Raw genomic sequence first — 24,183 nt, 5'->3', positions numbered from 1 at the left:
AAGTGGTCTATGCTCCCAAATGTGTCCTTGGTAATTTGGACCAATGTATAACTACTTTTAGTAAAGGTAACTCCTAGTGTCAAATAAATTACCCTTCTACAACTTCAGTTGTTTGGTTTTGCCTCTCTATATATTGTAAAGTCTTGGCCAATACCTCAAAACTCTGTAACTCTTCTAGGTTCCCCAAGTTATCTAGTTCATAAATTCAGCATAAGGTGCAGTTGCAAAAGCACAGGGAAGTCTACACCATGAAGCATTCACTTGTGTAGCTTGATCTCATCCAACTGGCCTCACCTTCTGTTTCACCAAAAGGCATTTCATGCCACGAAAATGCTTTCCAGTGTTTGTCTGATGTTAGCTCTAAAAAGTTACTCTTTTTCAATCTGCTCAGTTTCACATTGATGTGAAACATACTGATGTGATATATTTCAGCTTTGACCCAAACCTGCTATGTATACTCATGGTACCTGGATATATAAAATGATACTTCTGAAGGCAGGATTTTGCAGTTATAAAATTACATCATATAGGAGAGAATTTAAATGTTCAATCTGCTAAGTTTCAGTGTTCAAAGAAAAAATTTAGCTTGAAGTATACTCTGTATTATCCTATTTCCCATCACATATTTTAGAAAATGCATGCATGCCAAAAATTAATCACTTTTATTATGAACATGGTGTATTATTTTAGTTTCCATTGTTTTCAGGGTTTCTACAATTATTGAATAAATACGCAACTATTATATGTTACAGATAAAATTTCAAGACACACACAAAAAAATCAAAACTCTCCAAAAGATTTTTTAAACCCCAAACAGTTATTACACAGAGTTAATTTTTCAACAGCAAGTCCCATAAGTCATGTACCACCTTAAAAAGTGCTTACCAATTCTGGAATGTAAAACTTGTATTAATGCAAAGACAACCGTACAAAAACTATATTGTAAATGTTGGATTTCTTAACTAGAGAGGGCTATATACACTTTATACATTACCTGTTTTATGTCAAAATCTTCTTGGGGTTAACCACAGACTAAATAAAGTAAGGCATTTCCTTTAGATACTTATTCTTATTAAATCATAATTCAAGTAGCTTTCAACAAATCCTAAAAGCCAAAGTTATTGCTTTATTGTTGTAAGGAAATTAAAGCCAATAGGTTGAAAAATTCCCCAAACTAAAAAACACTTCCAGATTACTTCAACAGTCATTTGCTTCTTGATAACTTAGACACGTATCATTGCTCAGAACAATAAAATAATAGAATTATAAAGTCATAGCACTTTGAAGCTGAAAGATTATCTATTTGGGAATGAGTGTTTTTACTTTAAAAAGTATTAATGAACTCAGAGAATCATGCAGTCAGCCGTTTAAAAATTATGAAAGACAGTTTTCCTTTCGGTGGAAAAAGGATCAATGAAATCAAAGCAGATTAACTTAGCCTTCTTATGGGAATAGTCCTATTTTTCTGGTCAGATTTTAAGTAGTCCCTAGGTCAGTCTTAAGCAGTATAATGTTTTACCACTTTAAGATTTAGCTTTTACTCTTCTTAGCTGTTTTTGAAATATTTGAAAATATTTAACTGCTTTTCTGGAAAACAGGCTTTATTTCTGATAACTTTAAACACTAAAATACATTCTTTAATTTTTAAGCATTCAGTTTCTTTTAAAATGGCAACAGGTTTATCACTGAAAGTCTAACATGTTCCTATAGGAAAGAGCTTTCCTAAACACGAGCTTTAAAATATTGTAGTGCACACCGTATTCCAAAGCACCAGCACAAGCCCACGGCTCATACTCACCACAACTTTTCCTTTGTGAGCTTTCACTGTTGCTCCAAACCACTGATTGGATTTAAACTCAATATACCTCTTGGTTCCATTAATCCCCGATCTTTCTGTTCGACACAACAAATAATAATTCAAACATGGCAGCCAATTAAAACACATAATAAATTTGTACATTAAAAATACTTGAACTAATACCAATCCTTCTCAAACTCCTCCAAAAAAATTGAAGAGAGGCTGGGTACGGTGGCTCATGCTTGTAATTCCAGTAATTTGAGAAGCCAAAGCGGGAGGATCATTTGAGTCTGGGAGTTCAAGACCAGCCTGGGCAACATGGTGAAACCCTGTCTCTACCAAAAAATACAAAAAAAAAAGCTGGGCGTGGTGGCTTGTGCCTGTAGTCCCAGCTACTTGGGAGGCTGGATGAGAAAATCACTTGAACCCAGGAGGTGGAGGTTGAGTTGCAGTGAACTCAGATCGTGCCACTACAGTCCAGCCTGGGCAACAAAATAAGACTCTGTCTCAAAAAAAAAACAAAAAAAAAAAATTGAAGAGAAGGAAATAACCCAAGGGCCAGCATTACCCTGGTACCAAAGCCAGACAAGGGCATTACCAGAAAAGAAAATTACAGGCTAATATCCCCAATAAACATAAATGCAAAAATTTTCAACAAAATACTAGCAACCCAAATCCAACAGTACATTAAAAGGATCATTGATCATGTTAAAGTGAGGTTTATCCCTGGAATGCAAGGATAGGTCAACATAGCAAATCAATAAATATACTACCCGCATTAATAACATGAAGGACAAAAACCATATGATCATTTTAATAGATGCAGAAAAAGCATTTGACAAAATTCAATATACTTTCAACATAAAAACTCTTAAAAAGTTAAATATAGAAGGAATGTACCTACACACAGTAAAACCATAAATCACAAGCCCACAGCTAACATTACACTTGGCAGTGAAAAGTTGAAATCTTTTCCTCTAAGATCAGGAACAAATGCCCACTCTCACCACTTCCATTCAACATAGAACTCTAAGTCCTAACCAGAGCAGTTGGTCAAGAAAAAGAAAAGACATCCAAATCAGAAAAGAAGTTAAATTGTCCTGTTTGCAGATGACATAATCTTATATATAGAATGCCCCAAAGATTTCACTAAGAAACTATTTAAAATGATAAATCCGGTAAAATGGCAGGGCACAAAATCATATAAAAATCCCATTTACGATAGCATTTAAAAAATACTTAGGACAGACGGCATCGGCCAGATGGAGACTAGAGGTGCCTAACGCTTGCTCCCTTACAAAAAAGGACCAAAACAACAACAAACAACTGCATTGCAACCAGACTAACTTAAGGAGATTACTGGAGTACAGCAAGGGAGTGGCAAAAACCCTGTGAGAATAGAAACTCTGCATGGCTGCAGAGAGAGGGGAACATAACATCTTGCCTCCACCATTTCATCTCCCAAGCCAGGATGAACTCAGAACTAGGAGGGAAAAGAAGAGCAGGAGGTCTCCTGAGCCCCATCACTGTCATGGACACCTGCAGTTTGCTTCGGGAGAATTCTGCAGTCCTCAAAAGCCCTGAGCCCAGCTGTAGAGCGACCTGCAGTTCACACAGCGGAGCAACTCCAGAGATGGAGCTCACTTTGTACCCCACTCCTGTGACCCAAGCTGTTACTGCACTGAGCCATCTGGAATCAGGAGTCACTGCTAGAGTGCATTCCTGCTCTGGTGGGGGCCACTAGCCACTGCATCCCTCCATCCTTGAGCCTCTGCCAACATTGCACTATCCTCACACACACACAGGCAGTGCCCCAATCCCCAGCCAGCCTGCTGCAGCTCCCTACACCCTGGGCCCTTCATCTCCTATCCCATCCCAATTGCCGCTGTGCCCTGCTGCCAGCTACTCAGAGCATGGGCCCAGCAGAAAAGCCGAGTCCAAACCCACAGAGGAGCTGCACCCCTTTGGCACCAGAAGCAACCTTGTGCTTTGGCCCCACAGAATTGGTGCTTTGGTGCAGAGGAGCAGGTGTGATTCTGCACTCAAGCCCGTGTTTTGCCCACCCTCTCCAGGAAACATAGCTTTCTCTGAGCTGCATTACCCAACCTTTGGGCCAAATGGCAGCAGCACCCACCTCCCTTAAGTGCTGGAGCTCAGCCCTCCATAGTGTGAGCTGCTGAGGCTCTTCACTCCCTGGGGAGCGAAGCCAACATTGCACTGCTCCCTGTCCCCTGGTGTCCAAACTACCACTGCACACTACCATTCATAGGACTTTGCTGCCACTGCACCCGGCCTCACAGAGCCTGGGCTACCGGTGTCCAGCACTCCAGGGTTCAAAGTCAACACTGTGACTTAAAAGTGGAAATCCTCTCATTTGCCACAACATGGATGAACCTGACGATTTCATGCTAAGGCATGAATATTTTGTGCCTGAAACAAGCCAGGCACAAAACCACAGATAAACATGGAACTACCGTATGATCCAGCAATCCCACTACTGGGGATATATTCAAAGGAAATGGAATTAGTATATTGAAAATATATCTGCACCCCCATGTTCATGGCGGCACTGTTCATAAGTGCCAAGGTATGGGATCATCTTAGGTGTCCTTCAACAGATGAATAAAGAAAATGTGGTGTGTATATGATGGAACACAATTTAGCCTTAAAAGAGGAAATCATCTCATTTGCCACAACATGGATGAACCTGAGGATATCATGCTAAGGCACAAATAATTTTGTACCTGAAATAAGCCAGGCACAGAACCACAGATATTGCATGATCTCACTTACATGTGGAATCTAAAAAAGTCAGACTCATAGAAGCAAAGAGTAGAATGGTAGTTACCAGAGGGTGGGGAGGGCAGAAGGCATTGGGGAGATGTTTGTCAAAAGGTACAAAGTTTCAGTTGGGGTGAACAAATTATAGAGATTTATTGTACAGAGTTGACCAAGAGAATAGATTTTAAATGTTCTTAATATACACACACATATACACAAAAGGCAACCATGCTAGGTAATTAATATATTTATTAGCTTGATTTAATTATTTCACAATGTATAAATAGCTCAAAACATTACATTGTACACGATAAATATATACAATTTTTTTTGAGACAGGGTCTCACTCTGTTACCCAGGCTAGAATGCAATGGCATGATCACAGTTCACTGCAGCCTCGACTGCCCTGGGCTCAAGTGATCCTCCCACCTCAGCCTCTCAGGTAGCTGGAAATATGTGCACGCCACCGTGCAGGGCTTTTTGTTTCTTTGTTTGTTTGTTTTTCGGTAGAGGCAGGGTTTTGCTATGTTGCCCAGGCTGGCCTTGAACTCCTGAACTCAAGCAATCTTCCCGCCTTGGCTTCCCAAAGTGCTGGGATTACAGGTGTGAGCCACTGTACCCAGTCTTATACAAATTTTGTCAATTAAAAAAAAAACTTGAGCACCAATTTTCATATAGAGGGGGATTTCTCATTGATTAAGTCTAAGTTGGAGCATGACTCCCACTAGATAAATATGACATGAAAATATGTATTCAACCATGACATTTCACAACTTAAAAGAAGCATTTTCTTAAGATTTGCATTTCAGAGGTAACTGTCTTGCAAACTTAGTGTAGACTCTGGTATCCTTGAATCTGCACTTCAGTTATTGATTTCATATTGAAGACCATATATTTATAACTACTCTAAATATTTCCAAATCTTTCCCAATAGTGAAACACATGGGATTCTGCCTACTCTGAAGAACAGAGGCTTCCCAGCATGTGTTAGCGGGAACCAGCAGGAAGGACTCCAAAGTCTTGGTTTTTAACTGAATAACACATGTCTACACAACCACAGTAGATAACACCCCAACACAATTGTACATACACTTTGCAGATGTCAGCATGAGTGGGGCCATCTGGGTAGAAACTCAACCCAGTTATAACACACTTTAGTCCTTAATAAAAAGCATGCATCTTGGCCAGGTGCAGTGGCTCATGCCTGTAATCCCAACACTTTGGGAGACCAAGGCAGGTGGATCACTTGAGGCCAGGAGTTCGAGACCAGCCTGACCAATATGATGAAACCCTGTCTCTACTAAAAATACAAACATTACCTGGGCACGGTGTTGCACATCTGTAGTCTCAGCTACTCAGGAGGCTGAGACATGAGAATTAGTTGAACCTGGAAGTGGAGGTTGCAGTGAGCTGAGATTGTGCCACTGCACTCCAGCCTAGGCAACAAAGTGAGACTGTCTCAAAATAAAATAAAATAAAATAAAATAAAGCAAAGCATGCATCTTTTCTTTCACTCTTGATTTCACATTCAACTATTTCACACGTGGTTCTAATTGCATAGTTTTAACTAGAGCTTTATCAGTAATAGCTAATGAATTTCAAAAGACATTTGTACTAGGGCATCTTATTTGTGTGTTTCCTGTGGTATGCATTTTATTTTTCTTCCTTGACTTTATAAAAATGCATTACAAAATAAACTTTTTATTCCTATTAAGTGAGGCCAAAATAAACATATAATTAAACTTTCAATGGAGTTTTCTTATGATTACAGACTGTTTAAAGAATAAATTATACATACTCAATCTTAACCTAAAATTTACATTTTGACATGTTAGTAGAAAATCATGAATTTCCCTCTTAAAAATCTTATGCTTTTGATGTTTCCAGATGTTTTTAAAAAACAAGTTCTGGAAATCCTCACTCAAAGTGCACATGACTAACAAAGCGTTACAGCATCTTACAGTTTATAGCTTAAACTGGAAAATATAGACATTTCTATTTATGTCTAAGCAGCTTGGAAGATGATAGAATTTGTAGCTGAAGGTTCTTGCCATCAATGATTAGGTGACCTTGGGCAATTCATTTAATCTTTTGCAGTTTTGATTTCTTCTGTAAAAAGAGGCTGAGAATAGCTTCCCCTTCTCCTCCTGCACAGGTGGTCGTAAAGTCACGAAGGTTCCGTGAGATAAGTGAGCATGAAAGTTCTCTGTAAATTGGGAAGTCATACGACAGCAATCTTGTAGTGATACAGCTGAAGGTCCATAGGGTTTTTTTTTTTAATCTCTAAATTAGATAGCTTGCCAGTTTGGGCACAGCCGCAGGTTCAGGTGTTTTAGTATCACAGTTTAGTATCACCAGCTTAAGATATCCCCACTTAAGCTGGGATGTTGATGTTGTACAACAGAAATCTTGCAGCAATACAACTACATGAAGGTCAATGGCTTTAATATAAACTTATTTTAAAAAATCTATATTATATATAAATATATATAAAATATCTATATGATATATAATATATTTATATTTATAATACATCTATTATATATAAATATATCTATAATAGATAAAAATATATCTAATATAGATTTATAATATATATCTATAAAATATATAAAAATAGAGATATAATAATATATAATATAGTGAATATAATATTTTATGTATTTATTAATATATCTTATAATATGTAATAATTATATCTATTATATATCTATATATATCTTAGGAACCTAGAAATTTAACCTAAGTCCAAGAATTCAAAAGAATGTCCCAGACACACAAGTATAATATGTTGTTAGTAGTGACTTATGGCACTCAGGAATGAAATTATGATACCTCACAACATTGTCAAGGTGGCTTAGATTACACACAGGGAGAAAGTACTAAAATTACGTTCTTAAAATTACGAAACTACAAAAAAGCCATGAAAAGAAGACCAGTGCCTCAAAAATTCAAACAGAGTTAAAGGAGATCCCAAAAGGACTTCAGAAGAGCTGGCTTCCGTGAGGAGGGAAATGAATTCTAGGGAAAAAAAGAAGCCACAGAAAGAACCGGACCTTCCTTTGCTGGTTAAAATTCTGTAATTCTGCCTGTGTGATTCCCAAGATCTCTTTTCTGCCATTATAGGGTGAACTGTATAATAACTTGATTGCAAGTGTCAACTGGGCTATTTTTCAGTAATATATTTCTTCTGGACTACGGGTATAAATGAATGGGCTTCATTAATTTCATATCCAATCCAGGGATTATAACAGAGCAGAATTCCACTGTCCCAGGTCTCTATGTACTGAGATGAGTTTTTAATCTGTGTGTATCATCCTCTCATTGACCTTTGAAGTCAACAAATCACCTTTCTAAAATTCTGTTTTATTATTTCAATAAATTATCTAACTTTGAACCTAACATTGTATTTGCATCAAATTTCAAATAAGTAAGATGTATGTGGGTTGACTGTGAAGGGTGAGCTTTCCCTAATTTCTTATTTCCCTTTTCTAAGCAAGGTTCTTTCATGTCAAATAAGCTGACACACTGCTCATTACTGTGTCAACCTAGTGCTCAATGGACCTTTGATGCATGGAGGATGTTTTTGATTTAATTTGATCTGACCTTTAGTGAAAACTACTTCCAAGGAATGTCTGTCAATACTCAGCACTGTGTCAGCCCTTCCAGTCTCTTTTCTTTATGGGAAGAACTGAACGTATGGAAAATACATTTCTCAGACTTTCTAATGAGCAGGATTCTGAATGAATGAGAGGCTCAGGAGAGATTTGAGAACCGGGAAACAAAGAGAAGCCACGTTTTCTGGTGACAGCCACAGGAAGCATGTGGACATCAGCGGTGACAGATGTGCTGTTCTTCCAGCAGCTCCCAAATATCCTCCTGACAATCACCTCTTTGGTCCTTTGGACAGCAGAGATCAAGTCCTGTGATCCCTGAACTTCCACATTCCTTGATCTGCAGGTAGCAACTTTCCAGACTTTCACACCCTATCCTTGACGACGTCCATGAAAGCCTGCCAGACTCTGGAAATTCCTTCCTAGTTGTAATACTCAATGTGCTCTCTGTTTTCCTAACCAAACCTGCTGACTGACGTGGGACAACACATTTAGGGTAGGGCCGCATGTCCTCTGAAACAGAAGGAAGGCATCAGGTTACCCTGGGAGGACTGTCAACCCCACAGAACGCACAAGGACCAGTGGTTCCGGGAGACAATGGAGCCCATTAGTTACCTAAGCGAGTCTCTCAGCATACCACAAACTATGGAGACAGCAAAGGCAAAAGCTCAGAAAAGCTTTTATAGTGGCTGCATACATCTTCTCAAGTTTTCTAAGTGGCAGGAGGTGATTAACAAAGCTAATAAATGAAAACCAAAGTGAAAATTTTTCAAGAAAAGGAGGAATATGTCAGAGTCCCCAAATCAATGAGAAAAAGACTAAAATTCAATAGAAAACAATTTCTAAGGATCCGAACAGGCATTACAGGTAAAGATAAATTAGCCAGAAAATTCAGAGAAACAACCTGAGCCTCAAATTAAAGCAATAATAACTTACCACTTGTCACTTACCAATCTGGCCCCAAATTAATAATATTTGCTCTATTTCAAGACAACAATTTGATGCTGAAGTTTGGAACAGCCATTTGGCACCATGTATCCAAATTTTAAATGTATATTTCCTTCTGATCAAAAAATTGTTTCAGTATTTTGTTCAGTGGAATTAGTAACACAGTGGCTCATGCTTATAATCCCAGCACTTTGGGAGACCAAGGCGGGAGGATCGCTTGAGGCAGGAGTTCAAGGCTACAGTGAGCTATGATAGCGCCACTGCACTCCAGCCTGGACAACATGGCAAAACCCCAACTCTTACCAAAAAAAAAATTAGCCAGGCATAGTGGCCCATGCCTGAGGTGGGAGGATCAGTTGAGCCTGGGAGGTAGAGTCTGAAGTGAAGCCAGGATCATGCAACTATACTCCAGTCTAAGTGACAGAGTAAGAGTAAGTACTCTCCTGTCTCTAAAACACACACACACACACACACACACACACACATATACACAAGATATAGTATGAAAATATTGCTACACTGTTTGTCACACCAAAAACTGGAGCAACTTAAATGTTTATAAGTAAGACACTCAAAAAGAAACGTCTGCTATCTATAAGACAAAGATTCAACTGTTACACACATATGATAGATTTGTATGCACTGATACAGAAAAATGCCTACACAATACATGTATTTTTAGCTTTTCTGAGGCTTTTTAAAAGTACACAGAGGAAATTATAAAAGATCTAATACGTGAAACACAGGTGGCCTCACCAGGAAGTACTCACTTAATTGAAGACGATTAACGCTTAGAATTATGATTCACAAACATTATGGTACCTTTTTTAAAAAAATACATATACTTAAGCTCCTAAAGTACATGCATAACGTAGCAGGTTTGTTACATATGTATACACGTGCTATGTTGGTGTGCTGCACCCATCAACTCACAAAGCACCCATCAACTCGCTTCTCATTTACATCAGGTATAACTCTAATGTAATCCCTCCCCTCCCTAAGATAGGCCCCAAGTGTGTGATGTCTCCCTTCCTGAGTCCAAGGATTCTCATTGTTCAGTTCCCACCAAGGAGTGAGAACAGCGTGTGTTTGGTTTTCTGTTCTTGGTGATAGTTTTGTTAAGAATGATGGTTTCAGCTGCATCCATGTCCCTGCCAGCGAAACCATCCTTATGGCTGCATAGTATTCCATGGTGTATATGTGCCACATTTAATCCAGTCTGTCACTGATGGACATTTGGGTTGGATTCCAAGTCTTTGCTATTGTGAATAGTGCCGCAAGAAACATACGTGTGCATGTGTCTTTATAGCAGCATGATTTATAATCCTTTGGGTATATACCCAGTAATGGGATGGCTGGGTCATATGGTACATCTAATTCTAGATCTTTGAGGAATCGCCATACTGTTTTCCATAATGGTTGAACTAGTTTACAATCCCACCAACAGTGTAAAAGTGTTCCTATTTCTCCACATCCTCTCCAGCACGTGTTGTTTCCTTACTTTTTAATGATCGCCATTCTAACTGGTGTGAGATGGTATCTCATTGTGGTTTTGATTTGCATTTCTCTGATGGCCAGTGATGAGGAGCATTTTTTCATGTGTCTGTTGGCTGTATGAATGTCTTCTTTTGAGAACTGTCTGTTCATATCCTTTGCCCACTTTTTGATGGGGTTGTTTGTTTTTTTCTTGTAAATTTGTTTGAGTTCTTTGTAGGTTCTGGATATTAGCCTTTTGTCAGATGAGTAGATTGCAAAAATTTTCTCCCATTCTGTAGGTTGCCTGTTCACTCTGATGGTAGTTTCTTTTGCTGTGCAGAAGCTCTTTAGTTTAATGAGATCCCATTTGTCAATTTTGGCTTTTGCTGCCGTTGCTTTTGAATAACTAAGCCTCAGTGTGTTTAGGATCTTGAATAGGTCTTAGCTATTAGTGGCGTGCTAAGACTGGGAAATGGTGGCTCTCCTACTTTAAAGTCAGGCTTTAATTGTCAACTCCCCAGCCAGTTCTGTTTTCTGTCTCTTCCTCATACACTCCTTTCTTTCCTCATTTACTGTTCCTATGAAGCAAATCGAGATTGTATTATCTGCTCTGCACACACAATAGATTATAAAGTTCTTGTCATTTAACCACACAGATATATTCTCCTAAGAAATGTGTCATTAGTGATTTCATCATTGTGCATATCATAGAGTATACTCACACAAACTTAGGATGATATAGCCTGCTAATAATCTAGGTTGTAGGATATAGCCTATTGCTTCTAGGTTATAGACCTGTACAGTATATGTCACTGTAATTGAATACTATGGGCAGTTGTAACAAAATGGTATTTGTGTATCCAAGCATCTAAATATAGAAAAGGTAAAATATGGTATAAAAGATAACAAGTGGTACAATCTGTATAGACAGCTCCATTATATAACCTTATGAGACTGGTTGTGCTTCATATGCATTGACCATTGCTGACCGAAACATGGTTATGTGGGCACATGGTTGTATGTATTTCTCAAAGTTACAGAAATTTTTTTCCTTTAAAATAATCATATTATTATCATGTCTAATTTCCTAACAATAATTTCCCTAATATCAAATATTTAGTCAGAAAGCACATTTCCTTGATCGTCACTATTTTAAAATTATTACTTTTTTTTGTACTTTGGGATCCAAACAATTTCCACACATGAGATGAATTTGTCTTATTTACAGACTGCCTTTTGCCTATTTTTCTTTTCCTTCTCCGCCGAAGTTTATTTGTTGAGGGAAACAGGGATTTGTCTATAGGATTCTATATCCTGACTGTCTTTCTTTGTTGCTGTTTATTATTATATTTCTGTTTCCTCCTGTATTCTGTAAACTAGTAGTTTTGAGCTAGACTGGAAGCTTATCAGAAATTTTTGGCAAGAGCACATCATAGGAAGTGTTATGTACTTTTTTTTTTCATTGAGACAAGGTCTGGACTCTGGCCAGGCTGGAGTATAATGGTGTGATCTCTGGCTCACTGCAGCCTCTGCCTCCTGGGCTCAAGCCCTTCTCCTGCCTTAGCCTCTCGAGTAGCTGGGACTATAGGTGTGTGCCACCACACCCAGCTAATTTTTGTATTTTTGTAGAGACGGGTTTGCCCATGTTGCCCAGGCTGGTCTCAACCTCTGAGCTCAAACAGTCTGCCCACCTTATTCCCAAAGTGTTAAGATTACAGGCATGAGCCACCACCCTGGCTATGTTAGGGTACCTCCCATTACATCACATCAGGAGGCACACATGCTGCTTTTTCTTTGTGAAGTTAAGTACTATCAGTGGATTTAGGTGTTATTAGTCTGATCACAGACCCTGTTAAAAACCTTGATGCTATTGTGATTATTATTTAGTAAGGGTTATAAAATGAAGATATTCTGTCATCCTTCCTGTATTTCCTAGCTGAATTTTCTCTCAAGAACCTTTAACAACATCAACTATTTGTTACCCTGAGACAGTTTATGTAGGAAAATTGATGTGCTTGATTTTCTTTCTTCTATTTAAAGCAATATCAGAATAATGAGCTGATTTTTCTAGTAGCCCAGAGGAAACCAGTACCTTTTTTTTTTTCACCTGTTAGCCAGGATGGTCCTCTGGATCTCCTGACCATGATCCACCCACCGGCCTCCCAGTGCTGGGATTTGGGTTGAGCCACCGCCGCCATTTATTTATTTATTTATTTATTATTATTATTATTATTATACTTTTAAGTTCTTAGGGTACATGTGCATAACGCAGGTTTATATATGTATACTTGTGCCATAAGTTAAGCTGCTGTACCTTATCAACTCGTCACATCTCCATCAACTCAATATTTACATCAGGTATAACTCCCAGTGCAATCCCCTCCCCACTCCTCCCTCTCTGTGATAGGCTCCCTGCGTGTGATGTGTTCCCTCCCGAACCAAGGGATCTCATTGTTCAGTTCCCACCCAGAGAGAACATGTGGTGTTTGGTTTTCTGTCTCTTATGATAGTTTCATTGAGAATGATGGTTTCCAGCTGCATCCATGTCCCTACAAAGGACATGAACTCATCCTCTTTTTATGGCTGCATAGTATTCATGGTGTATATGCGTGCCACATTTTCTTAATCCAGTCTGTCACTGATGGACATTTGGGTTGATTCCAGTCTTTGCATATTAGGAATAGTGCTGCATACGTGTGCATGTGTGTCTCTATAGCAGCATGATTTATATAACTTTGGGTATATACCCAGTAATGGGATGGTTAGTCATATGGTAAATTTCTAGTTCTAGATCCTTGAGGAATCACTCATGCTGTTTCTCCATAATGGTTGAACTAGTTTACAATCCCACCAACAGTGTGTGCGTTCCATTTCTCCACATCCTCTCCAGCACCTGTTGTTTCCCTGACTTTTTAATGATTGCCATTCTAACTGGTGTGAGATGCATCTCATTGTGGTTTTGATTTTGCATTTCTCTGATGGCCAGTGATGATGAGCATTTTTTTCATGTGTCTGTTGGCTGTATGATCGTCTTCTTTGAGAAATGTCTGTTCACATATCCTTTGCCCATTTTTTGATGGGGTTGTTTGTTTTTTTCTTGTAAATTTGTTTGAGTTCTTTGTAGGTTCTGGATATATGGTACCTTTTGACACCTGTCCCCCGTTACATTCCTCTTCCCACATCCCCCTCCAGAGGTTACCACCATCATTAATTAAATGTATGTGTTTCTGGCCATTTAAAAAATAATACCATGAATAATATAGGGCCATGTTCTACAATGCTTTTCCTGTAAAGGACTAGATAAATGTCTTAGGCTTTGCAAACTATATAATCTTTGTCACAGCTACTCAATTCTGCCCTGTAACAAAAGCAGCCCATAGACAACATGTGAAAGAATGGGCTTGGACTTGGCTGTGTTCCAATAGAATTTCATATTTCATATAGGAACACAGAAATCGAATTGAATTTTATATAACTTTTATGTGTCATGAAATATTATTCTTTAAAAACATTTCTCCAGCCATTTAAAAATGTAAAAGCTACTCTCAGCATGTAGGCTGTGCACACACTGATGGTGGGCCAGTGTTAGTTGTAGTTTGCCAACAATTGATAGCGTAGTCTTTGGTGCAGTCCTGTAAACTAAAGAAAAATGGTATTATATGTTCTTTTTCAATTTATTTTTTATTTCAATAGGTTTTAGGGGAACAGGTGTTGTTTGGTTACATTAATAAGTTATTCAGTGGCGATTTCTGAGATTTTGGTGCGCCCATCACCCAAGCAGTGTACACTGCACCCAGTGTGTAATCTTTTATCCCTCACCCCACTCCCACCCATTCACCAGAGTCCCCAGCGTCCATTGTATCATTCTTATGCCTTTGTATCCTCATAGCTTAGCTCCCACTTAACAGTGAGGACATACAATGTTTGGTTTTCCATTTCCAAGTTACTTCACTTAGAATAATGGTCTCCAATTCCATCCAGGTTGCTGAGAATGCCATTATTTCATTCATTTTTATGGCTGAGTAGTATTCCATGGTGTATAAACATACCATACTTTCTTTATCCACTCGTTGATTGATGGACATTTGGGCTGGTTCCATATTTTTGCATTGCAAGTTGTGCTGCTATAAACACACATATGCAAGTATCTTTTTCATATAATGACTTCTTTTCCTCTGGGTAGATACCTAGTACTAGGATTGCTGGATCTAATGGTAGATCTTCTTTTATTTCTTTCAGGAATCTCCACGCTGTTTACCATAGTGGTTGTACTAGCTTATTCCCCTTCCGTCCACGTCATTCTTTTTTAAGTTTTTTATTTATAGTCATTCTTGCAGGAGTGAGGTGGTATCACATTGTGGTTTTGATTTGCATTTCCCTGATCATTAGTGATGTTGAACATTTTTACATATGCTTTTTGGCCATTTGTATATCTTCTTTTGAGAATTGTCTATTCATGTCTTTAGCCCACTTTTTGATGGGATTGTTTTTTTCTTTCTGATTTGTTTGAATTCTTTGTGGATTCTGGATATCAATCCTTTGTCGGATGTTTAGATTGTGAAGATTTTCTCCCGCTCTGTGGGTTTTCTGTTACTTCTGCTGATTATTTCTTTTTCTGTGCAGAGGCTTTTCAGTCTAATTAAGTCCCAGCTATCTATCTTTGTTTTGGATGCATTTGCTTTTGGGTTCTTGATTAGAAGGATTTTGCCTAAGGAAAAATGGCATTTGGTTAGGCACAGTGGCTCGTGCCTGTAATCCCAGCACTTTGGGAGTCCAGGAGGCAGATCACCTGAGTTCAGGAGTTAGAGACCGGCCTGGCCAACATGGTGAAACCCTGTCTCTACTAAAAATCCAAAAATTAGTTGGGCGTGGTGGCACATGCCTGTAGTCCCAGCTACTGGGGGGCTGAGGCAGGAGAATCACTGGAACCTGGGAGACAGAGGTTACAGTGAGCTGAGATCCCGCCACTGCACTCCAGTCTGGGAGACAGAGTGAGAATGTGTCTCAAAAAAAAAAAAAAAAAAGAAAGAAAGAAAGAAAGAAAAGAAAAGAAAAGAAATAGCGTTATATTTTCTGTATTTAGCAGTCTATACTTGTGTTTTACCCTCAGTTTTATGTTTGTGAGAAATATCCATAAATAGATAGATGGCTAGTTAGCTAGATACATAGATATGTAGAAACATAGATGAGTGAATGGATAGAAAAATAGATGACAGATAGATACATACATACATAGATCAGTCTAGCTCATTCTTTTTAACTCCTGTATAATATTGCATCCTATTGAATAATAGTCTACATTTATTTATCCAGTCCATTTACATATGAACATATATGGATTTTTTTTTTTCATTTTTCCAACTTCTACTCTGAGCTGTGAACATTCATATACCCACCTCCATGTGCCTGTGTAAAAGGGTTTCTCTCTGGCACCCAGACTAAGAATGACATTGCTGGGTCATAGAGAACGATCATACTCATTTGATCAGACATGCCCACTGATCTCCAAAGTAGCTACAATTTTATGTCCACTAGCAGTGTGGGAGCAAGGGATTCTCAACTTTTGTTATTATAGGAGGACTTTTAAATATTTTCCAGTCTAGATGACCATGGAATGATATCTCATTTTGTTTTCATTTGCATTTTCTTGACTTTTAGTAAGGCTGATCATCTTTTCATGTTTGTGGACCATTCACTTTTTTCTTCTGTGAAGTGTCATTTTATATTCTTTGCTCATTTTCTTGTTTAGTTATTAGTTTTTTTGATTCATAATTCATACATTTTTGGCTACTGATTCTCTTTCCCACATAAATGTTGCAAGTATCATCTTCCAATTTTTTTCTAGTCTTTTAACTTTGTTAATTGGGATGATTGTCCATCCGGAATTTATTCTTGTTTATACAGTGGCAGAGATACCTTTCTTCTTTCAATATGAAAAGCCACTTGCTCCCACAGCACTTACTGAACAATCCATCTCTTCTCAGTGATTTGCAGTTCCACCTCTGCAATAATAAAACCTGACTTGGTCCAAGGGGACAACATTGTCTGGCCCCTGATTGCTTCTCCAATCTCAGTGCCTCCTGCCTTCCCATGCTCCTCAACCTGCAGACACACCAACTTCCTGTCCTGTGAACACCCCCAGCGTTTTCAGTCTTGCCATTGCATTTCCTCTTCCTGGAATGCTCTTCCCATAGTGCTTCACTTGGCTGCCTTCTTCGCATTACTCAGATGAGAGTATTGCATGCTATTGCAGTAAACATGCAAATAAGATGTTGCATACAGTAAGCATGCAACCAAACCAAAGATAGTTAGCTGGGACTTAATTAAACTGAAAAGCTTCTGCACAGCAAAAGAAATAATCAGCAGAGTTAACAGAAAACCCACAGAGCGGGAGAAAATCTTCAAAATCCATACATCCAACTAAGGACTAATATCTAAAATCTACAAAGAACTCAAACAAACATCAAGAAAAAAAAATAAACAATCCCATTAAAAAGTGGGCTAAGGACGTGAATAGCTCCAGTACCACATCCTCAGAGACACATGCCCTAAGCCACTGGTTCTGTCTACTCATTGTCGTTCACTCCCCCATTACCACTTTACATTTTCTTCATAGTACTTATCACTATCTGAGATGATCGTGTTGGCATGTTTACTGCAATAGTATACAATACTATGTAAGAGTTAAAAATCTATGTTTTTATATAGGTATTATCTACCCTTTGAGAATATAGATAGATTCCACAGAGATGTTCTCTGCTTCACCTCTGCATTTTACAGTGCCTAAAACCTAGTAGATCACAGTGTTTGTTGAATGAATAACCAAGCTCCCCTCTATTCATTCAAAAGTTTGTCAAGAGTACATTGTGGCCGGGCACGGTGGCTCAAGCCTGTAATCCCAGCACTTTGGGAGGCCGAGACGGGCAGATCATGAGGTCAGGAGATCGTGAGACCATCCTGGCTAACCCGTGAAACCCCGCCACTCTACTAAAAATACAAAAACTAGTCAAGCAGGTGGCGGTTTCAGTCCCAGCTACTCCAGTGAGGCTGAGGCAGGAGAATGCATGTGAACCCAGGAGCATGGAGCTTGCAGCTGAGATCTGGCCACTGCACTCCAGCGCCCATGAAGGTGAGTGAGACCTGCCTCAAAAAAAAAAAAAAAAAAAAAGAGTACATTCTTCAGTATGATCCCACTTTTATTTAAAAGTCAAATATTCTATGCCTGGATGTATATGTGTGATTGTTATTGTGCTTGTGTGTGTATGTATTGACACTAACCTATGAGTGATGGTTATCTTGAAAGCAGGGAATATACAGGTGTCATTGGCTTTTATATTTCCATGGAATACATTTCTGTATCGTTTGAGCTTTTACTGTGAGTATTAGTACATCTATGATCTGAAAAAGGGAAACCCTAAAGATAAACTGAAAAGATCTGTAAGTCCACCCAGGGAGTTTAGATGGGTGGTGTCAATACAATTGATTTGACTCATCCTCCATTTCTGGCCTTTGAAGTGATCTCTCTGAAACTGGCAGCTTTTGGTTCTTTTTTTTTTTTTTTTCATGGGAATATGCATTTCAGAGGAGGACTGAGGGGATGTGGAATATGGTGCACACGTGGGCTGTAAGCAGATTTTTCTAATCTTCTAGCGTAGTGAAATGAGAGGAATTACACCAAGTGAAGAGAGATCACCCTAGGACAGGAAGAGAAGAGTTGCAACTGACACAGGTGTGACCAAACATTTTGGCAGACAGGATAATTTTTGAAAACTATTTATAAAGCCCTCGACCCCCTAGAGAAAACAGTAGGTTTCCCTATAACCTTCAGTCATCACTTTAAGTTTGTCTCCTTGGAAATTTTCTTAAAGCAGTTGCAGGAGCTATCCAGACATTTTTAATCAGGGAAAGGGTAAAATAAATCCTTAACCATTTGTTTATAATTTTTATCATAGTCAGATTTATGCTGTAAAATTTCTAATTGGAACTAAGCATCTGAGAACAGGGAATAGTCATATGTAAAATTCAAAATAAAACAGCTGTGGCCAAAGAACTCCTTGTCTATGAGAAACAAATCCAAGAAAAGGACCTGAATTGATTTTTATATCACAGAAAATTGAACTTCCAAATGCATGGCTCCAAATACTCCAAAACCACTCTGAAAACCCTTTAAACAATATCACACTAATTCACTTTTCCTTATGATGTTTGAGAGATGTGTTATTTTTATTAAATGATTATTTCATTATTTATATCATGTATGCATACTATATAAAAATATGTGCATGCTTACACTCACATTAAATAATTTTCTTGTCTTTACTTCAAAGATCAAATATAAATACACTGCCTTTAGCACTTGAAATTTTTTTTTTTTTTTTTTGAGACGGAGTTTTACTCTTATCACCCAGGCTGGCATGCAAATGGCACTATCTTGGCTCACTGCAACCTCCACCTCCCAGGTTCAAGCTATTCTCCTGCCTTAGCCTCCCAAGTAGCTGGGATTACAGGTGCCTGCCACCATGCCCAGCTATTTTTTGTGTTTTTGGTAGAGATGGGGTTTCACCATGTTGGCCAGGCTAGTCTCGAACTCCTGACCTCAGGTGATCCACCCGCCTCGGCCTCCCAAAGTGCTGATTATAGGCTGGAGTTCACTGCGCCTCGCCCACCTGGAAGGCCTGGACCCTGTCTGAGCTCTGGGTATTGATTGGGCTTCCTTTCCATTTGGTTTAACTTTCTTTCCGTTCCATGTTGAGTCTCATTCCACGGCCTTCTTTCAGACATTTATTTTGTGAAATTCCTTTTTTCCTTGTTTGCCAACTTGTTCAAATCACTCCTTAAAAGACTGTTTTAAAATGTAGGGCTCAAAATTCTTATCTTTTCAAATTGAAATTCTTTGAGATTATTGTTTCAAAATTTTCAAATAGTGCAAAGTAACAAAACTTGTATACGTAATTGTATAAAGTAGCAACTAAAAGGCCATTAGAATCCAACTCCCTGGACCTAGTCACTGTTCAGTTTGGTAAACTCATTCAGAATTTAAGAAGCTTCTAGACTATTCCTTTAGTTCATAGTGAAATAAACTACTCTTTCCTGGAAATCATGAAACTTCCCTTTTAAATTATTTGTTCATATCACTATTTAAATATTCAGTTTCATATATAATCAAATACTATAATAAAGCTAAGTGAGTTAAATGCATGCTTTTAGAGTTTTAATAACCATTTTCATAAATATGGGTTTGTAATAGCAACAGTACAGACTGTATTACAGTCTGCCTATTGTATAGTTTTTCTGATCCGGATGAGAACATAAATTTTGTGCTGTAATTATTTTCATGTCTAGACTGTCTTCCTTAAGAACAGAGATCACATTTCTAACTTCCTGTCTTGAATAACCCATAGTGCCTAGCCAGTGTTCTTCAGACATTCGCTTGGTAGTAAATACGAATGGCTTTTCCACATCACATACTCTCATTCAGAATGTTTTTCATATATAAATCGACTAAGTAGTATGTATGATTTGGTCAGGAAATACCTATGGATTATACGATGCAAGCAATATTTTGGATACAATGCAAGGGAAATTGGGAGTTGAGAAATGAAAGAATTATCTCTTCCAAGGGAAATGATAAGTTATCTGTGCCAGATCAGACTAAAAACAAAAGCAAAACTCCCAAGTATGAAACAACAGTGTGAAACACAGAGCTGGTTACAGTGGATTCTATTGATCGAGACAACTTTGACCTCATCTTCTACAACCCACTTCACTACATCCACACAGGCTGGAACAGGTTTTTTCTCTCATCTGTCCATCCCAGAGACAGACATGCACGCATAGGCATACCCAAACACACACGCCACTCTTCAGCTCCAACTTTTCATGTTGTACTCTCTGAAAATCCTCCCTCAACACACAAAAGCCCCCCATTCATTCAAGCATAGGAGTCATTATTTTGCACATCTGAAGCCGTCTTCACTTTCTGCTGTTACAGCACTTAGGCCCAGATTAGAAGAGCCAGGCACTAGTATCCCATCAAAGTTGAATATTGTGAGATCAGAGGATGTCTGTCTTGTTCATTATTTTTACCTAATATAAATGGTAACACCATTAACGAAGCCAGAATCTTGGAATGCATCCTTGACGATCCCCGACCTTGCACTCCCAAATTTCAATGAGTCATCAATTCTTGTTGATGCTTCCTTTTGTTATCTCCCAAATCCATCCACCTCTTTCCATCCTTGTCACCACTTTCCTAGTTATGGTCATCATTTTCTTTAGCCTCCACTGCTGCAACAGCTTCCTGACCAGTCTCCCTTCCCCCCGCATTGCCACCTTCAAACCCATTCTCTATCCTGAAGCCAGAGTCGTTTCTCAAGTGCACCTGTTTCTTAGGTGCACGCTACTGCACTTGCTAATTTTTTTTGTAGAGATAGGATCTTGCTATGTTGTCCAGAGTTGTTTCTTTCCAGAGTTGTTTCTAAAATCTCAACCTTTCTCAAAGAAACTCTTCCCGTGCCAATATCATCTTTGCTACTCTCAACCACAGTGGTTTACTTTCAACTTTCTTCATACTTGAATCTTTCATACTTTTTTTCACCTCTATGTTTTTTTCACACTTGGAATAATTACCTAGGATCACATATTGTAGTCATGTGCAGCCGGGGAAATGAGTACTCTCAGTATGGCTTCAGTGTCAACTCCTGATGGCCAGGAACGCAGCATGCTTCTATTTAGTACCCAATCATTTACTTGCTTCAAGAAGTAATGAAAACCTCTCAGCATGGGCATCTCAGGAAGGCGACTCACTGACATAAATTTCTTCAAGATGACCTCAAAGGAGTACTTTTAAATACAGGATATGATTGGGTTTCACGATGAAGGCTGTATAAATTTTCCTCCCAATAACACTTGAAAATGTATTTACACTACCTCCTGTTACATGGTCTTATATTTCTGAGAATCTCATGTCTGCTGCCAAAAGATATAGTAAAGGGTTCCAACCATTCACCTAACAGAACAGTTCGTATTATGTTTTGTTGTTGTTGCTGCTGTTTGTTTGTTTTTTTTAAGTCATCATTCCCAATGTTACACAAAATAGGCACTGCAGAATTCAAACCTTCTGTTTCTGTGATTTATCCTTAGAGAAGATTAACACTCAAGAGGAGATTATTCTGTGGGAGATCTTCTTAAATCCTACCCCAAACAGCCGTGCTATAGGCTGAGCAGAGGCAAAATGTTACTTATCCAACTTACTGCCTGGTAATCCCTATTATTTCATGACTCCACTTACTCTGCCATTCTGTCACTACTCTTTGAATTTCCTTTTTCTCCCAACCTTCTCTTTGACCTCCTCAATGTCAGATGGTGACCTTGCTTCTCATTTCAATGAGAAAATGTAAGCAATGAAAAAAGATCATTTTCTTCCTCCTGCCATCCAATCCAGCAGCCCATTCTCGGTTCTTTCGTGGCTCTGCCTGCCCTCCTTCCACTGCAGATGAACTGCATTTTTGCTGCTCTAAGGCCAATCCTTCCATTTGTATAAGAATCCCCTCTATTCCCCTCCACTCAGAAATTTGTTCCTAACTATGCTTTCTCTCTCTCTCACAGTCATCTGAACCTATTAGACTACGATCAAGCTATAATACCTTCTTAATGATTAAATTTCTCTGGTCCTATTTATAGCCAAACTTTAAAAATGGCTACACACACTTACTCTGTTCCATTGGCCATCTCCCATTCTCTCTTGACACACTCCACTGCAACTGGATTTTTCAGTCATCAGTAACCTTCAATTGTCAAATCATATGTTCCAAGTTTCCACCCTCATTTCACGTCACCTCACAAGACTTTCTTTACTGGCTTCATGGCTTTCTTTTACCTAACTGGTGGCTCCTTCCTTGTGTTTTATACACATCCTCCTCAAATCCCCAGTATTTCTGTAGATGTCGTGGTGCCCCAGGGCTCAATCTCAAGCTCGTTCTCATCTCTTTGCTGCTCTTGTCTCTTGGCCTCTCTTTGCCTCCCTCCTCTTCTCTTCATCCACACTCACTCCCTAAGTCATGGCCTTAAATATTACCTTTGTATTCAGACATCTTGCCTGAGCTCTGGGTTTATTTATCCAAGTGCCCATTTGACATCTGCTGGGAGGTCTAATAAGCATCTTAAATTTCACATATCTGGACTCAACCCTGGGTATTTCATCTAAGACATGCTCTTTACCCACTGTTCTCTAAGTCCTATTTGTTCAGTTACTTAGGCCAAAATTTCCTCTTTATTTTGCACTCTTCATCTGATGCATAATGATAAGCTACTAACTGCATTTCCAAATAAATCCCCAAACCAACCATTCCTCAGCTCTCACTGCTACCACTCAATCTCAGCCATACTTACCTTTCACTGGAAAGGGAACGGTCTTCTACCTAGTCTCCTTGCTTGCTTGCTTCTGCTCTTCCTTGTCTGTAGTCTATTTTTCAACAAAGCTAAGCTGATCCTTCTTTTTCCCTCCTGTCACTCACTCTGTCAGGCTGGAGTTCAGTAACACAATTATAGCTCACTGCAGCCTCTAACTCCAGGGCTCAAGTGGTCCTCCCACATCAGCCTCCCTAGTAGTTGGACTACAGGTGCCCACTACTGCCCCTGCTAATTTTGTAACATTTTTTGTAGAGATATGATCTTGCTACACTGCCCAGACTGGTCTCAAAGTCTTGGTGTCAAGTGATCCTCCTGCCTTTGTCTCCCAAAGTGCTGGGATTACAAATGTGAGCCACCATGGCTAACCAAAACTGATCTTTAAAAAACCATAATTCAAATTATGTTACTTCCTTACTCAAAACCCACCATTGGCTGCCCACCACTCTTAGAATGAAATCCCAAATCCTGACCTTGGCCATGAAGATACTATACCATCTTGCTTATACCTGGCCTTCTGGTCTAATTTTCTATCACACTTGCCCTGACTTGCTTTTCTCTAGTTCAGCAATCTTTCTCCATTTCCCAAGCACATCCACATCTCCACACTCCAACACTGACACTCCTACAACCTAGAACATGTCTCCCTTGGATGCCACTTGGCTCCCTTCCTCACTCAAGTTAGGCCCTTGCGCAGATATCACCTCCTCAGTGAAAGTTCTTGTGACCACCTGTGGTACACAAAATAATACCGCCCAAGAGGGCTACATCTGAATCCCCAAAACTGACAATATTAGGCTACATGGCAAAGAGGGACTGAGATTGCAAATGAAATTAAGGTTGCTAATCAGCTGACCTCAAAATGGTAGATTATCTTGGATCATACATGTGGATCTGATGTAATGATACGGATACTATCAGGTAGAAGAAGGGGCCAAAAAAGGAGATCCAGAGATACGGCAGTGGAAGAAGATGTTGCTACTTTTGAAAATGGAAAGGAGCCCTGAGCCAAGGAATGTGGGTCACCTGTAGGAGCTGGAAAAGGCAAGGAAATAAATAGGTTCTCCCAAGAGCTTCCAGAAGGAATGCAGCTCTGCCAACACCTTGATGCTAGCCCAGGGAGACCCATTTTAGGCTTTGACTTCCAGAACTATAAGA

The 24,183-nt window shown here is 39.0% G+C and overlaps 1 protein-coding gene across 1 annotated transcript in view; it reads right to left on the bottom strand.

The window, feature by feature from the left end:
• The window catches only part of ITGA8 (integrin subunit alpha 8), a 201,830-nt gene that overhangs the window by 164,487 nt on the left and 13,160 nt on the right, over positions 1-24,183 (bottom strand). Inside the window, exons 3-4 of the mRNA XM_031652474.1 lie at positions 20,594-20,599; positions 1,799-1,889 (exon numbers count right to left, since the gene is read on the bottom strand). Of these exons, the coding sequence (XP_031508334.1) occupies positions 1,799-1,889; positions 20,594-20,599 (97 nt within the window). The remainder of the gene's footprint in view (positions 1-1,798; positions 1,890-20,593; positions 20,600-24,183) is intronic.

The sequence above is a fragment of the Papio anubis genome, chromosome 11 (assembly GCF_008728515.1).
Source record: "Papio anubis isolate 15944 chromosome 11, Panubis1.0, whole genome shotgun sequence".
NCBI classification, from domain to species: Eukaryota; Metazoa; Chordata; class Mammalia; order Primates; family Cercopithecidae; genus Papio; species Papio anubis.
Note: the sequence above shows the minus strand (reverse complement) of the source record. Positions and strands in the feature narration are given on the sequence as shown.